Below are 17,152 nucleotides of genomic sequence, written 5' to 3'. Positions count from 1 at the left end.
ACAGCGCTCACCACAGGCTCAGGCCGTATCCTTGGCGACGTGCATGGCTTCCTGTCATTGTTTAAGACCTCAAAGGTCATGAAGGCCGTGGTGATGTGTCGCAGGGGCTCTCCACACACTCCCACCTCCATACTGGAATAGCACACATAAAATAACAGTTGTTCAAGTTGTTCAAAGATAAGGTAGGCTTCCTTGATTCATGGTTGTAAGTGATACGGAGCCATAGCTTTTACTGCTTATAATATAGGTATATACTACATTGTAGTTTTTAAATCCTTAGTCTACATAGTGGAACTGATCCATAGCTTTTATAATACAATAAAATACATATAATAAATAGATTTTATAATGTAAATATATATAACTGTAAAAAAAATGTAGGTGAGGTATCTTATGCTCATTTATCTATTTGAATATTTTTTTTTTGCAAAGCTGAATTTTCAGCCATTACTCCAGTCTTTAGTGTCATATGATCCTTCAGAAATCATTCTAATATGCTGAATTGGTGCTAAAGAAACAGTTGTTATTATCAAAGCTTATAATTTTTGTGGAGAATATGATACATTTTTTGACCCCAAATTTTGAATGGTAAATCTATATACAGCCATAGCTGTCCCAGTGGTCCTCAAATTTTTCATGATATACTGTAGATGTACCTTTGCTTGAATGCATTGTTTAAGATTGCCTTTAACACCAGCCTTTCTCCAATGTGGGACGGCCCGTGAAGTGGAACATGTCTATGCTCCGCAGAGTTGGGTGAGCATTACACAAACGACTAGAAGAAAAAGCATATAGAGTATATTGCACCGAAACTTCAATGATTTTCTTGCATATTTATTTAAATATCTTTTTTTTATCATAAGATTTGACTGTAATAGAATAGTGACTGCACACCTGGCAGAGATGGTGGCTACGTTCTCCAAACAGGCCATGATTTGTCCACCAAATGTGCTGACCTGGTGATTGGCATGAGGCGGGAGCACCAGCTCAACACTTTCTACCCGAGTCCGCTCTGCAGGCGCCACATCCTGGTAATCCAGACTCTGACTCACTGACAAACTGATAGAGCACCACTTATCAGAGCTACTGCATATTTTCTAGTCTATTTATTCTACACACTTCAAACCACGTGAGCCTTTGTGAACGGTGATGGTTTGCTGCATACATACATATATACTCTTAAATGAGTGTTGGTGGCATGTTTATGAAGAGACACCAAACAAACCGAAAGACACCTTTAATCAGAACTCAGCTTCTGATTCATGACTCGTTTCATGTGGCAAGTGTTCCTGAGACCTCTCTTCAAAGTCTTGCAAGTAAACAAGCACACCTGGAGAAAGTGAGTGAGCAGTGTTTCGGCTCACCTATCTGAGAGGAGCAGCTGCTGAGAAGATCGTTAATTATCTCTGCATGGATCAGTCTGTACTCCATCTGCTCCGCCTGCGTGCGTGGAATCACCTGCTTCAGTTGTATCTGTGCTAACCCAAACAGACACTGTGCTGATGAATGTTTGATCTATTTCACAGAAAACTTGTGCCTAAAATTTTTAGTTTGAAGTGTTATTTCTTGCCTTTCCCGCTTTGATTCGTCAGGCCACAAAGGTGGCAAAACCTTGACAGACTTTCCACTGTCTGTTGCTGAAGAGATCTTCACAGCTCTCACCAAAATCCCAACCTGAGACAAAGAGTTACATCATCAGTCATATTTCATTTAGAAGAAGTTTTATCCAAAGCAGCTTACAAATGAGAAAGATTGCAAGCAATTTATCATAAGGGACACCAATATTTGCAGTACAAGATGCCAAGTTTCCAGTATACCTTTATGCACAGAAAATATGTTTCCTTGAATATTAACAGTCAATAAATTAAATTATTTAATGTATATTGAAAATATACAAAATAATACATTATGTTTAATGTATTAAAATATATTGAATATTTGCTGCTTTTCATATATTGAAAAATATGTTTAAAAAACTTACTTTAATTTTGCAATGTATATAATTTGAAAGTCAATAATAAACATGAAAAATATAAATACTAGTTTTCCATATATGTAATTATTCCATATATGTATTATTGAAAAGATTGCATTATATTTTCTATTGTATACCCATATATTTTTGCTTCATAGTGGTAAAGTAGATTAGCTCACAAGCTAGAGCAGACATAAAATTTAGAAATGTGATATTTTTTTGGTTGTGGATTAATCAGTAACCAAAATTCTGCAAGTTAATAATATCAATACATGCTTTATGTCACATAATAAAATAATTTGTGCTCACTAATTTGTAATGCATCTCACTAAATGGTAGTAGATTGTAGATAAATAGTTCCCACAAACCTCCATGCTGGATGTGAAGGCCCTGTTAACTTCGGCTGTAATGTTAACAACCTGTCCTGTCCGACTCTGAAGAAACAACACCACATTTTTATAATGAACAAAAACTTTTTGTTTCAATTTGAAATAATTAGTTCCTGTAAATTTTGTTGATAAGTACATAAATACTGATAAGTAATAAATATTTACACCCATAGTAAGTATTTTAAGCAAGTTCAACTGAAAAGCAAACACCTAAGTATGTAATCCTAAAGGAAGAAAAATGTTCCCCGCTACAGTACGAAGTGAAAAACAAACAGGCCTTAAAAACAGGCATTTTAAGCAACATTAAGGGAAGCATGTAAAGTAGTTACCAACCACCATCTGTGCTCTTCACAGGGCTACAAAAGTTTAGCCACATTCTCTGCTGAAATGCTTTTGCCTCTTTTCAGTTAAATACTATTAACAATCATTCCAACTATTAAATTTTCTCACCAGCCCGTCACTCTGTTTATTCACAGTAAGAGGATGGAAATCACAGCCCAAACTGCACAGACTGCTCCATCTGTGATGTCTAATGACACTTAGTACAAGCATATGGTATGGAGGTGTTTCCATGAATACTGAAGGTGACAGCAACGATTCAGAGTGAAATTAAATCACCTTGAAAGATTATTATATAGTGTTAACTAAACTTGAAATATTTTTACTGGATCATTGGCATGGATAATTTGAGAATAAATAAATAAATAAATGTTTGTTTCATTCAAAACAGACCAGACAGGCAGGCGGTGGAGTCAGTCCACTTGAGGAGCTGCCCAGCACTAGTTCTCCACAGTAGTTTGCATGGCAGGGAAGGACTATCTGGCTCATCTTTACTTCAGTTGGGTGTTACATGTTATCATATGTGATTCCAATTGAATGTTATAAAGTGACAAAACAAGGCCTGTCCATTTTGCTTGTTTTCAAAAGGGATTAATCCACCAATTCAGTTAAAAAAACATCCAGTTTTCAAAAATAAGTCTACTTGAAAGTGCAATGCTTGCAACATATTTATAATCTAAGAAAATCCATTTTGGAATAATTGTGCTGCACAGCCTATGAGAAGAGATAAAATTCATGTAAATCAAACAAAATTATGAGAGATCATTTAACCTGTTAAATGTCACCCCGTCCCGTATACGGGACGCCTACGTTGACTATACTATATTACAATCAAATCTAATCTAATCTTGACAAACTATATATCGTTGGAAAGGTCTAAGACTCCCAAATATATATTTTACCAATATTTTTTGTTAAAAATTATGTAGGAAAAGTAATAGATGAATTTATGACAAGAGTGCACCCTCAGAAATCTACATTACAAAAGGAGCTTTTACCTTTGTTTTAAAAAAAGACTTCCTCGTTGCCTTTTTCCCTATCACTTTTTAGAAATCATCAGAAGTTATATATCACTTGAAAACATAAAATCTCAAAATTCATCCTTCAAAACCCATTTTAAAATCAAACATTGCATTACCATGTAAATGGTACATCAAAATCATGTTACAGAATGTTTTCAGTCATGAATTATAAAAATTTAGGTTTGTATCATGCACATTCATGTCTATCTTCAAAAACGTGAGTGACATCAAGAATAATTACTGGATGGATCACCCAAGCTGTGTGTTTTGCAATGTTTATTTTCTAGTTGCGTTGCGATCAAAACGCTTAATTAATTTCAGTTTGTAAATGAAATAAGCCTGTGCTCAGTCAAATAATTTGCCTATTAATTGACAAGTAACTACAAAAAGTAATACATTTACAGTTTACATTCCATTTGTTTCCAGGTTGAATTTACAAGCATAAAAAACTTAACCAGTCATATCAAATAATCAGTGTGTTGTTGAACTCCTGTTAATTTCCACTTCAAAACCCTGTCATGTGTCAGACCTGTCCTGAGGAGTTGAAGTAATGTAACTTGTTGTTGACTGACATCATTCTACTTCATATAATTTTCATTTTAATAAATTGCAGTGCAGATTTTATAAGTTATAAGACTATGTAAAGTTGTTAAAAGTTAGTTATTGGTTTTGCATTTTAATATATATATATATTCTAATAAAGGAAAGAAGACAGTAGGCTACAACGATATTTTACAAGAACATAACGTTTATGTTTTTTTGCTGATTTTATTTAAAACCGATGATGAGGTGTTTCTAAAGTTTGCACAGCAGGTAATTCTGTAACATTCCAAGAGTCACGTGCGTCAGAACTGAAATACTGCTTGGGCAGGCAAGAAAGTAATAAGCAAACTTACATGAATAGATGTGCGAAGAAAGAAACAACGTCTGCGTGATGTATCTTTGCAAGATATATGAAAATAAATAAACAAACAGACAATTCATATTCCCAGTCAAACAAAAGTGTCCACATTGCGCTCGACTGTTTCCATAAGCCTAATGAATGAAGTTCCAGTGCCGCCCAGAAAGTTTTTTTTTAAGGTAGGCTGATTCCATTACACAAGGTCAACTCTGCGCTAATGGAATTAGTGTGGAAAAAATAATAATAATTAAGTAACAAAAAATAATCTGCTTAGGGTTTTAGTTAATTTAAGAATTTGCTTATGAAACCCTTAACAACCCATAGCAAAAAACATGTTTTCTTACCCTATGTAATTACTTTAAAAGCATTTCTAAATCTAAATTCATTCCATTTCTAAATTTATTGCAAAGAGTGCGATACTCTCGCTGATGAAAAGTGCATTGCTTACAAATAACTTTAGAGGTAAATATAAACGCAAATAAATAAGAAACTATGTCTAATAGTATGTTTTAGTTACAATTATTATTATTATTATTATTTGTAATTAATAAAGACTATTTAAATCATTTCCAAACCATAATAATATATAAGAGTTGCAATTTATTAAGTTTTTGTATTATAGCACGGAACCCATAAAGGGAACACAGTAAACAAATACAGGGCTAATTAATGTGGAGCGCTTAATGCAACCCATCTTTAAATTATCACAGGAAATTGGAGGAAGGAACTATTTTGTCACCGGGCATACGTCACTACAATGCACACGCAAGAGAAATGGCGCCCTGTCATTGGTCAATTGGCCTTGTCAATCAAACAAAACAACCCACCCCCCCCTCCTCACGCCCCAGTGGTCAAGGTTGGTTGAGAAGGCGTCAGTGTGTTTAGTTTGTGCAGTCGAACCTGGAGCAGTGACAGATGAATTGTCGAAAATAGAGGAAAAGCGAACGCGGGCAACTCTCCCGTGCACAAAATAAAAACATGTTTCCTAAAGGCAAAAGCTCCGTCGTGCCATCGGATGGTCAAGCTCGGGAAAAGTAAGGTCTTTTGAACATCGCCCGTCGTGCGTGTGTTATTGTGTTGGAGGTAGCCTATTGTTAGGGCAGTATAGGCACGGCTGCATATGGAGCGTATGCTGCTGCTATAGGCTTCATTAGAGCGCCGAATCGAAAGTCCCCGTCCGTGCGCCATTCTGGGGTCCCCCTACGGCACAGAGCTTTCGCCTCTGTATATTATGATGTGATCAAGAATAAAAACCATGCCTTTTTAAATCACCCAAATTCAATGTAGCCATTTGAAATAGTTTCTGTATGCGGGACGGGCGCTTCAGTGTTCCTTGTTTCATTTTGCCTCAGACGCCAGGCTTGGAGGGGAGTGGGTGCCGTCTTTTGTTTAGTTTTTATGCATTTTGCATGTTCTTGAGACGCAGCCTTGCTCAATGCGGGATTTATAAATAATATAAATTAATGAATTAATTATGTAAATTATTGATAATTATAATAATTTTGTGTTTAATATAATGATTGTTTTCTTTGGATAATGCATTCATTTGAACTATAAATACTGTTAAAGGATAAATCAGAGAGGAGTGTGACACAATATTGATTTCTTGAATTTTTCCTCACCAATCATATTATGCCCTTTATGTAATTAGTTGTTGCTTTATTAACTTAATATTGTATTCTCTCTGTCTTATTGCAGGTTAGCTTTGTATGTGTATGAGTATTTGTTACACATTGGTGCTCAGAAGTCAGCACAGACTTTCCTGTCAGAAGTAAGAATCCGAATACTTTCACAATTTTTTGACCGTTGCAAACATTAAAACTGAAAAGGTATTTCCTATGCACCTATAGACTGTATTTTTAAAAAGATTTGATCATTTTCTGTTTTATTTTAGATCCGATGGGAAAAGAACATCACACTGGGAGACCCTCCGGGGTTCCTACATTCCTGGTGGTGGTGAGTATTTTGAGTTTATTTACCGGTAGTCTTTTTATAATATTAAAAGGAGTAGTTGATGAATAAATGAAAATTCTGTCAATATTTACTCAGCTTCATGTCACTGCAAACCTGTATGACTATGTACTCTTTTACATGCAGTTAATGGGGACTAAAAAAGCTTTCATGCTTCAAAAAGTATGCAAAAGTATTATAAAATTTGTGCACTGTTTTCTTTTGATTATTTGAACCCATATGTTGCAAGAAACAGACTGAAACCACAGACAGCTGTCAAATTGTATATGGTTCATTGTTGTTGCCACGAAAACTTCCCAACAAAATCTCCTTTTATTCATTCCACTGAAGCAAAAGTCGTAGTGGTTTGAAATGATGTGAGGATGAGTAAATGATGCTATCATTTTTGCAAGAACCATTACTTCAGGCTGCATTGGGCTTATTTGACCACGTTTTTCTTTACCCCAGTGTCTTTTGGGACCTCTACTGTGCAGCTCCTGAGAGGAGAGACACGTGCGAACATTCAAGCGAGGCCAAGGCTTTCCACGACTATGTGAGTACAGAAAAGCTCAGACTGTTTCCATAATCTATGTCGAATGCATTCATGTGCCTGAGAATCCTGCAGACTCTAGAAGAGCCTCTGTGTTTTATAATAAGGAAATGTGAAGGATGTAGTAATCACCCCTACAATAGCAATGATGTCAGCAGGATTTTCCGTGGAATCTTCACTGCTTCTAGTCAAAGATGGTATGAGTCTCGGACGATCGGCTTTGTCATGTACGTGATGTTTGGCTGATTGGAAATCAAGGTCTACGTGACCAAAGATTGAAGTCGGGACAGCTCTTATTATTGATCTTTGTTTGGCACTTTTTAAAATGGAATCGCAAATGTAGCATCTCTAAATCTCAGTTTTAGGAGTTTTCCTAACAACTTAAATGGGAATGAATGTGCGACTCTTAGGCCAGAATCTCCAGCTTTAGCCTCCTACCAATAATATATGGCTGTCTAGCCGCAAGATTTAGTAAGGGGCCACAGGTCGGAGGTCATATGCAGCAAGTCTAAAAATCAAACCCTTGCTCCTCTGTCTAGACATCCTAATCTGAAAGGATGCTGCTGGACGGGGAGAGATGTAACATTATCCTTCATTCGAATATTAGCTGCATGTTCAGCGTAGCTGGATCTTCAGGAGTGTTACAGGGCATTATGTTTTGACGTCACTGTGCGATCGCCGCAGTCTCCTGCCTTTTGTGCCCAGCTGTGTTCGGGACCGTGGCGTCAGGTCTGTGCTCTTTTATTCTCCAGAGGGTGGGGGAGGAGGCTGCGCCCTCTTTAAACAGTGGCCATGTTGTCTTCATGCTGTGTCAGGGGAAACACTCCCCCTCGGGCTGCGGTGGGGATGGAGAGTGATTGATGGCTGTCATGGAGTCTGTCGGTAGACAGATTGAAAGGGAGGGAAGAGACCGATGGAACGAGGAGCATGGAAGCGAACTTGGAGCGTGCAGGATGGAGGAGCTGTGCGGAGCAGGACTGTTTAGTTATTTCATTTTAGTGATATAATGTTGTTAGATTGCTGATGGAGGGCTGTCATGAGGGTAGCACAACCAGAACGTTTTCCCTGCAGGCTTAACTCATCCTCAAAAGATTTTCCTTGGGTATATTAACTATTTGAGCTAATCCTAAAGCGACATAAAATGATATTCCCACCCATTTCACTTCTGATAAAATATGATTTTCGGAGTGAAACAAGACATTCAGCAAAAATTGATTTTAAACATTGAGAGTTGATTGGATCATGAAAAGTAGGCGTTCGGTTTCAGAATGTCCTTTCATTTTGTTGGATTGCCAACCTTTGAAACAGGAAATGGCAGCCTTGGTGACATCAGCCAAAACAGAAAAGTCATTTTGGAAATGGAGCAAGTGATTTTTACTTCAAACGTTAGTTTTCTTTAGAATAACATGCACTACAATTATATACTATTATAGTATTTATTAATGTTTTGAATTGGGTTTTACTTTAATATTTTCAGTTTTTATTTTACTTTTAGCAAAAGTTTTAGTATTTTTTTTGTGTGTTTGACTTTTTTAGTTTTTTAAAATATATATTTCTATTTAGACACTTAAACTTCTATTTATACATTTATATTTTTTTTTTCTTGTAATAAATATATTTAATTTATAAATGAAGACTATTTAATTATTTTTCTTTCTTTTTTTTTTTAGTTAAGTATAACATCACTGAATGTGAATATGTCCAGAAAATATCTATTATTAAGAATGTGATTTTTTTTTGTGTGTGTTGATTTAAAAAAATAAAAAGTCGTCTTGGCCCTTGGAACTTGAGTAGTCTGAATGAAAAGCGTAGCTGTTCCATTGTTGTGGATCAGTCTCAGTCCGACTCCCATTCCCATTGGCTGGTTCTGATCTGTGTTGCTTCATCAGGGTCAGCTGCTCTTCTTTCTTTTTTACCTCTTTCCTGTGGTATTTCACAGTGCTCTCTGAAAAGCCTTGCTCTGTTAACTCAGGCTGAAGTGTGACAGGCAGCAGACCACACTGTGTTTTTTTTCCACTGCCATTATATGCATGATCAAATCCCAGTTGTACTCTGAAACCTATTTTTTTTCCTCTTGGTTTTGTAGACCTTAAAATTGGATTTTACACCAGTCAGTTGTGGCTATGCTGTTGGCTTTATTGCTTGCTGTTAGAGCACATATTTATAAGTGCTAGAATGCATTTAGCTGCATTTTGTACTTACAGAATAAATCTGTTTTCCTAGGGGGGAAAAAATCAGTGCTTAAGAAATACAAGTGTTTTTCCCCCATCTAATGTGTGTTTTTTTTTTTAATGATCTGTGCCCACAGAGTGCCGCAGCAGCCCCCAGTCCTGTTCTTGGGAACATGCCACCAGGAGATGGCATGCCTGGTGGACCCATGCCCCCTGGATTCTTCCAGGTTAGATCATCACCCCCTTTCTAAACCTCAGCTCTTGTGAGATATTTTTAAGATGTCACTGATCCAAACACTGGATAGACTACCAATCACATTGAATACATGTTTCTCATGATTTAAAAAAGCTGTTTATTTTTTTAATTTTTATACTAAGTGTTATAAATATTTATTATTATTATTGTTGTTGTTGTTATTATAACAATTATTATTAAATGTATGTGTATATATAGTTTTTAAATGTTTTTTAAATATTGTTTTTGTGTTTTTGCTTTTAAGTTTGTGTATATTAAGTTTATGCATGCTTTATCCCTAAAAAAAAAAAAAAAAAAATAATATATATATATATATATATATACATACAAAAAAATAGCTATTATTAAAAAATATTATTATTTAGAGATAATTACATATTTTATATAACATTCTATTTATAGATTTTCTTTTATTTACATCTATTTAAATTTATTGAAATGCATTTATTATACTTGTAATATACCGTTATATTTTTTGACAGTATTATACATTTATTATTATTATTATTATTATTATTATTATTGGCTAGTTTAGTATATATAGTTTTACATTTTAATATTTTAAATGTATAGAAATAAATATTTAATACAACATGATTATATTGGGAAAACATACTTTATACTGTCAGACAGTACAGTTGCATTCTCACGTAGAGAAGATGCAGCCTTTTGTCTGAGAAATAGTAAAGACACTTACTTATTTCTAAGTGATTTTGTATATATATAAAAAATTGTATCATGAAACCATTATCATAAAATATTGCATCGTAAGTTGAGTGAATCGTTACAATACCTAGTTTTTTTTTTTCTAACCTTAATTAAAAACAGGAAATGATTGGACCGCTTTCACTACTCCGTGTCGGCTCCAGTGTTGGCTTTCTCTATATAAATTCTGTTGCTCCTTTGAATTCTTCATAAATGTTAAATAGTGCTCTTGCCGATCCTTTTTGTTCACCTGTTGATTCATTTGTTTGATTAATTTACCCATAATGCTTTGCTCTTTCAGTGTGAGTTTAGCTGTTCACCACCAGTCACTTCTGATTCTCAGTGTGTTCTGTGCTGGTGTTCTCTTTCCAGCTCTTTAAATAGCCTAACGTCTCTCTCTTTTTTCTTTTTCTTGTCTCTCCATTGCTCTCTTTATCACTTGCTACCTTTCCCTCACTGCTGCTCTCCGCTCGTGTGGTGTCTTCACTTTCTTAGGGCCCTCCCGGCTCCCAGGCCTCCCCTCACGCTCCTCCTCCCCCTAACAGCATGATGGGACCCCACGGTCAGGTAGTGGCTCCTGTCTATTCACGGACTCTTTCATTTGACTGATTCTGCCCTCTGTGTTTTGTTTCTCATGCTGTCTTTCTGTTAGCCTGCTCTGCTTAGCTGTGGTTCCCCCGTGTTCTTGCAGGCTTCTTTGCAACTTCATTAGATTCAGACATAATGTGAGTGTTACAGATTTCTGACAGGTTGATTTGTGTTGCAGCCTTTCATGTCACCTCGCTTTGGTGGGGGACCACGACCCCCCATCAGAATGGGAAATCAGGTGAGTTCATCACCGTGGTCTTGATGTCAGCCTTCATAGCTTTAATTAAAATGTCCAATGAAATAATAATAATAATAATAATAAAATAAATAATTTGACACTTTTCCAGCCCCCCGGTGGTGTTCCAGCCGCCCAGCCAATGCTACCAAACATGGATCCTAGACTACAGGGTGAGCTGAGTTATTAGTGTATATATATCAAGTTTTCAAACAAATAGAAAGCTGCACACAGCCTAAACTGATTTGACTTTTCCTTTCCCCATTTCAAGGACCGATGCAGCGGATGAATGTTCCTAGAGGAATGGGTCCCATGGGCCCCGGCCCCCAGGGTTTTGGAGGAGGGATGAGACCACCACACAACTCAATGGGTCCTGGCATGCCTGGAGTGAACATGTAAGACCTTTTGTGGCAATACAGATTACCATTCAAATGTTTGGGGTCAGTAATATTTCAATAACATTCATATTTTTGATCAGCAAGGACACTCTAAATTGATCAGAAGTGCCAGTAAAGACATTTATAATGTTACAGAAGTTTTTTTTTTTCAATAAATGCTGTTCTTTTGAACTTTTTATTCAGTAAAGAATCCTAAAAAATGTATCAAAATAATAAACAGCATGACTGTTTTGTTGTATTGATGATGATAGTAATAAAAAATGTATCTTGAGCACCAAATTAGCAAATGATCATGAGACACTGAAGACTGGAGTAATGATGCTTTAAAGCACCTTTTCTGTTGTAATATTTTAAATTGTAATAATATTTTATAATATTATTGTTTTTACTGTATTATTGTCCAATAATTGCAGCCCTTGTGAGCATTAGAGACTTCTTTCAAAAAAGAAAAAAAAAATCTTACCAACTCCAAATTTTGGAACGGTAGTTAATGATGTAAATGACGGATTACATGGAAACTAAATTCTCTTACACATTATTTTGTTTTATAGGGGCCCTGGAAATGGCAGACCACCATGGCCAAATCCAAATGCCAACAATGTGAGTCTAACTGAATTGTTCTAACTAATTTTAAGTATTTTATAACCATAATTACATTCATTACTATAATGAAATGCTACAAGCTCAAACATATTTCCGTTTGTTTTGGTTTAGATGCCATATTCATCACCATCTCCTGGTTCTTATGGGGTAAAAAAAAAAAAAAGAAAAGAAAAAAGTTCCTAATCTACTGTACATTTTATTACAATAATAATTTATAAAGACTTTGGAGTATGACTTTAAAGCTGTAATCCATTGGTTTCTCCAGGGTCCACAAGGAGGGGGGCCTCCAGGAACACCTGGAATTGTTCCTAGTCCAGCAGGTCTGTTTACCACAGTCACTTTGGAAAACACTCTGTAATTCAGCTGAGAGTCTTTCAGAACCTTCTCTATTGGATTTAGTTTAACTCTGATATCCATAGATGTCAGAATTACCCCATGCTTTGCCTAAAGCAGAATATTGATTGTTAAACTGATCATGCAGAGATTTCCATCCCATTAATGAAACCTCTCTCACCCTCAGACTCCAACAACTCCAGTGAAAACCTGTACACCATGATCAACTCAGGAGGTGGAGGCCGCAACAGTGTAAGAGACAGGCCTGCTGACTCATGTCTCAGAGGCACACCATTCAGAAAGTGCTTAGTGTATTACATTAGTGCAGCAGAAGTGGCCTTGGCTGTGTTTGTTACCCTTTTTCATCATTACTGTCTTATGTCAGAACATTTTTTTTTTAATTCTGCTGATTTTGTCCAGTTTCCCATAGGTCCAGGCTCTGAGGGACCCTTAGGGGCCATGGCAGGAATGGACCCCATGCATATGAACGGAGGTAATGCTACTGTATTTATATTTGAAATTTAACAAAATAAAAACATGTATTTATTTGAAAACTTTTTTTTTAATCTTCTGCCTTTATAGGTTCAGGAGACCTGGATGGACTTCCAAAAGTGATTATAATCTTTCTAATAGTATTTCAAGACCACCACCATTATATTTGGTTGTGGTCACAATTAGATGTATTTCAAGAATATTTAATACAGTGCTGCAGGAATGGGTCCAAAAACATGGAAATGAGTAAGCATTTTTGCACTTCCGGTTCCATCATCCTGAAGTCAGTGGGTTTTTGGTTAAATGCCTGAAATGAGATCTGTGGATAACACAAACACAGGATATTTTCATGTTTGATTCAATAAACACATCAGCAATACCACACTTATTATTTTTTTTATTTTAATGCAGTTGCTTATGAGTGGCTAAATGGTACTACAGAGATTTTAGAGCTTATGGTGTTTACTTCTTTGGCTAGGGTGACGCTAACATACAGGTTGGCAATAAATAAATACATCATCTCTGCAGCACTCTTATCCACTACTTATTTCACATCCTATATGAAAACTTGCCAACTCATTTTCAAATCTCATCATCAGAATTCTCCTAACAACATGAGTGGCATGAGCAATCCTCCCGGGACTCCTAGAGATGAAGATGTAGGAGGCAGCTACCTTCACTCCTTCCAGAATGAGAATGTAAGATTCATCAACTTTTACATCCATTTATGTTATATATTACAACAGGGTTTCCCAAACGGGTTTGTGAGCGAACAATTAAATCATGAAAGGTAAACTTTATTTTTTTTTTATTATTCAATCAAAATAAAAAAATGCCTACTAAAATGTATCCACTTAAAATCTCAGTTTCAAGCAAAACAATTTTTCAAAGAGATGTTTTGAAACTGCTAGCGAGCTATGTAGCTTAACAATGTGCCATTACCATGCACGGCTCTCTTTTTGTCCCACTGTAAAAATGGTGTGCTGGCACAATGCAACACAACCATTAAATTGGAGTAAAGTGTGTTTGTGCTTTTCCTGTCAAGTGTATTAACTTGTTTGTTTCTTTCTGTCTTTACAGCAGTATTCTCCTTCCATGACCATGAGCGTCTGATGCCAGTCTGTTTGCTCCATTCTGGAAACTCACAGTTGGCCATCGATGACATAGACAGAGTACATGTACAGGAAATGGAATTGGGTGGGACTGTCCTGCGTCCTCACAAGTGGTCTCATGCAATATCAGAACGATTTTTGTTGTTACTTTCTATTTTTGTTTTGTTTTTAATGGCTAGCAAACCTTTTCTCCTCTCTCAGATCGGAAGATCTACGTGTGACTCAGTGCTCCTGGATTTTTAGTTTTCTTGCTCCCCTCAGAGGCCATCTCTCATCAAGAAGAAAAGTATGATTACTGCTGACTTAATCGCTGGATGTGTGTACATTTTGTGCCGAAGAGGAATAATCGCAGTTCGCTCTCTCTCGAAATCCGACATCCATGTCAAACTTCAGCATGGTTTACACGTACGAAACTTCCTCCGACTTTTTGACACTGAACTCTCATACGTGGCCTTGAATTCTGTGAATATTTTATTGCCTTTCAATGACCTGTTTTTATTTTTCTCCAGTGAAATGCGTCAAGCGGTGAGAGAATTCTGTCTTTTCTGAACGGGGAAAGACTCGCAGTTGTATTTTACTTGTACACTGTCATTTTTGTCTTCAAGCATTATAAGCAGCTGCTTTTAAGGAATAACTGCATTGACGGGTTCCGTCATGAAGATGACTTTGTTTGTTTTCTGCACTGATTTCATGTTCTCTTATTTTACTGAAATTTAACTGCTGTCTCAATCTTTGGTGAAAGACTGAATGATTCGCTGATCCTCTCAGATGCTGACCCTGACAAACATACTACCTATGAGACCTTCTCAGAGCTCCTCAGGCGACTGACTGGATTACACGTCTGGATGGGTCTCCCTGCAAAAAGTTCAGCCATTGTTGGGTTTCATTGACATGATGAATTTGTGATGGTTAAAGACTCCCATGTCATGTTTTTCTTTATATATATATATATATATATATATATATATATATATATATATATATATATATATATATATATATATATATATATATATATATATATATATATATATATATAAAATTCCCTCCCACGTGACTTGTTTTAGCTCTGAAATGGTTTGATGTTGGTTCAAAAGTATCATCCTGTAAGGATGTTGCTTTTGTAAGCCAGACTCTAGTGTGTTTGGATTTGTTGTATTTGGTTTCATTTGAGCGACATCAGACAAAGTCATTCTACAGTTAGAATGGTAACTTATTGTATTTATACAGACATTTGGTCATTGTTTTACATTTTAGTAGCTGTTTTGCACTGCTCTTGTTAGCTTGTGCATCATACTTTTAACTGTGGGCTGAATAGGCTTTTTTTCTATGTTGACTACTAAATTATTTGGCTCCTTTGAGGATTTTCGTCTTGTTTTTCAGTCATTCATACCAATTCAAACAGGAAAGCAGCGTTTCAGCCTACCTTTGGTTTCCAGTGAATCGCTTTTTAAGAGAAAAGGGAAAGCTCAATGTGAAATGATTTTAACTTTGGAAAAATGATGTAAAGCTGTTGATGTTCCCCAACTTCTTTTAGGGTAGCATCTCTCCAGAGGGCCAAGATCCAGCCATTTGAATTCCATGTAAATCATTCTCTTTAAATCAGTGAACCAGTTTCGATGTAAGATAAAGTTGTTCCCAAATTGTCCCAAGCCTCTGTCTGTTTTTACTCATGGTACAATTCATGTAAAGTTTTTGATTTATTTTAATTTTTTTACAGTTTCTTGCACAGACCGATCGTTTTGTGTCTTTACACATCAATGTATAATCACGAGCTGCAGAGTTTAAATTGGGTTTGTCTGTGCATGTTTTTTTTTTTTACTCTCATAGATTGTTACCATTTGCCATGCATTGTACGACTGAGAGACTGCAACGACTGAAGCTAAAAATCATAATTTGTGTTCTACTGAAGAAACAAAGTCACCTACATCTCGGATGCCCTGGGGGTAAGCAGAAAAAAAATCAAATTTTCATTTTTGGGTGAACTATCCCTTTAAGAGTCTTTTTCTTTCTCAGAAACTCTCAAGTGGTATTAGGGACTGTTCCCACAGAAAATGTTTTCCATTGTTTTTCAAAGTAAATGCACTAGACTAGATGTTTTCAACTGTTTTGACTCTAAGGCCCTCTAATGACCCCAAAAATATTTGAAGCCCCCACCCCATCTAGGCTAATGGGTTTCCTCTGGTTTGCTGTTTTTTTTTTCTGCTATCTTTTATTTACAGAAAGATTAACTATTAGCTATAGTCTAACTACAACTAATTCTGTCCACTTGTGATACTGTAATTTCCTGGACACTTGGTAAGTTTTAAGTTGACTACTCTTTTGGCTGCTTGATCTTGTGACAGAACTGTCATCATAATTATGATGGAAATCAAAGGTCATGATAACAAAATGATGTAAATAAATCATTCACTGCATATAACTGTGACACTACAGGTGCTGGTCATATAATTAGAATGTGCTTGGACACAGAGCTCTGTGAACAGCCAGCCTCTTTTGCCATAACCTTTTGTGTCTTGCCCTCCTTGTGCAAGGTGTCAATGGTCGTCTTTTGGACAACTGTCAAGTCAGCCGTCTTCCCCATGATTGTGTAGCCTACAGAACTAGACTGAGAGATCATTTAAAGGCTTTGCAGGTGTTTTGAGTTAATTAGCTGATGAGAGTGTGGCACCAGGTGTCTTCAATATTGAACCTTTTCACAATATTCTAATTTTCTGAGATACTGAATTTGGGATTTTCCATAGCTGTCAGTTATAAACATCAAAATTAAAAGAAATAAACATTTGAAATATATCAGTCTGTGTGTAATGAATATAATATACAAGTTTCACTTTTTGAATAGAATTAGTGAAATAAATCAACTTTTTGATTATATTCTGGTTGTATGACCAGCACCTGTAAGGCATTTTAAGGCCTATTAAATGCTTCACATTCATATTTAGCTGCTTAAGTAATCCAGTTGTACCCTTTAAGAAACCCTTAAGAAAAATGTTTAAGAGCTAGCAGCTCTTTCAAATGAATGAAAGCAGAGTCTGGTGTCAAGACTATGTCTTTGAATCAATCTATAGAGTCTGCAACTCTGTGAGGAACCCACTGCCAAATACAACATGAGTCCAAAGTACAAATGCAGTCA

General features: G+C 36.1%; 1 protein-coding gene and 1 long non-coding RNA gene across 5 annotated transcripts; one reads left to right on the top strand and one right to left on the bottom strand.

The window, feature by feature from the left end:
* Positions 1-11: 11 nt before the first annotated feature.
* On the bottom strand, positions 12-2,485 carry LOC128018811 (uncharacterized). Its single transcript, XR_008184984.1, has 5 exons — positions 2,344-2,485; positions 1,365-1,674; positions 895-1,059; positions 657-775; positions 12-132 (listed from the first exon to the last, which is right to left on the bottom strand). It is a non-coding gene; the product is annotated as an uncharacterized LOC128018811 (long non-coding RNA).
* Positions 2,486-5,468: 2,983 nt separating this feature from the next.
* On the top strand, positions 5,469-15,666 carry LOC128018810 (single-stranded DNA-binding protein 3). 4 transcript variants are annotated; one of them, XM_052604584.1, is made up of 17 exons: positions 5,469-5,660; positions 6,325-6,397; positions 6,521-6,582; positions 7,045-7,129; positions 9,435-9,524; positions 10,754-10,825; positions 11,025-11,084; positions 11,194-11,254; positions 11,353-11,476; positions 12,031-12,079; positions 12,194-12,229; positions 12,348-12,402; positions 12,603-12,667; positions 12,836-12,908; positions 12,998-13,026; positions 13,507-13,605; positions 13,991-15,666. In XM_052604584.1, exons 1-17 carry the CDS (start codon positions 5,605-5,607, stop codon positions 14,018-14,020), a joined length of 1,119 nt encoding a protein of 372 aa, XP_052460544.1. In that variant the 5' UTR covers positions 5,469-5,604; the 3' UTR covers positions 14,021-15,666. The 4 variants fall into 4 exon arrangements, with proteins under 4 accessions (XP_052460544.1, XP_052460543.1, XP_052460546.1 ...); XM_052604583.1 differs by having other exon boundaries at positions 5,470-5,660; positions 13,988-15,666; XM_052604586.1 differs by lacking the exon at positions 10,754-10,825 and having other exon boundaries at positions 5,470-5,660.
* Positions 15,667-17,152: the final 1,486 nt, after the last annotated feature.

The sequence above is a fragment of the Carassius gibelio genome, chromosome A8 (genome assembly GCF_023724105.1).
Source record: "Carassius gibelio isolate Cgi1373 ecotype wild population from Czech Republic chromosome A8, carGib1.2-hapl.c, whole genome shotgun sequence".
In the NCBI taxonomy this organism is placed as follows: domain Eukaryota; kingdom Metazoa; phylum Chordata; class Actinopteri; order Cypriniformes; family Cyprinidae; genus Carassius; species Carassius gibelio.
The sequence above is the reverse complement of the archived record's forward strand: the minus strand, read 5'-3'. Positions and strand labels throughout refer to the sequence as shown.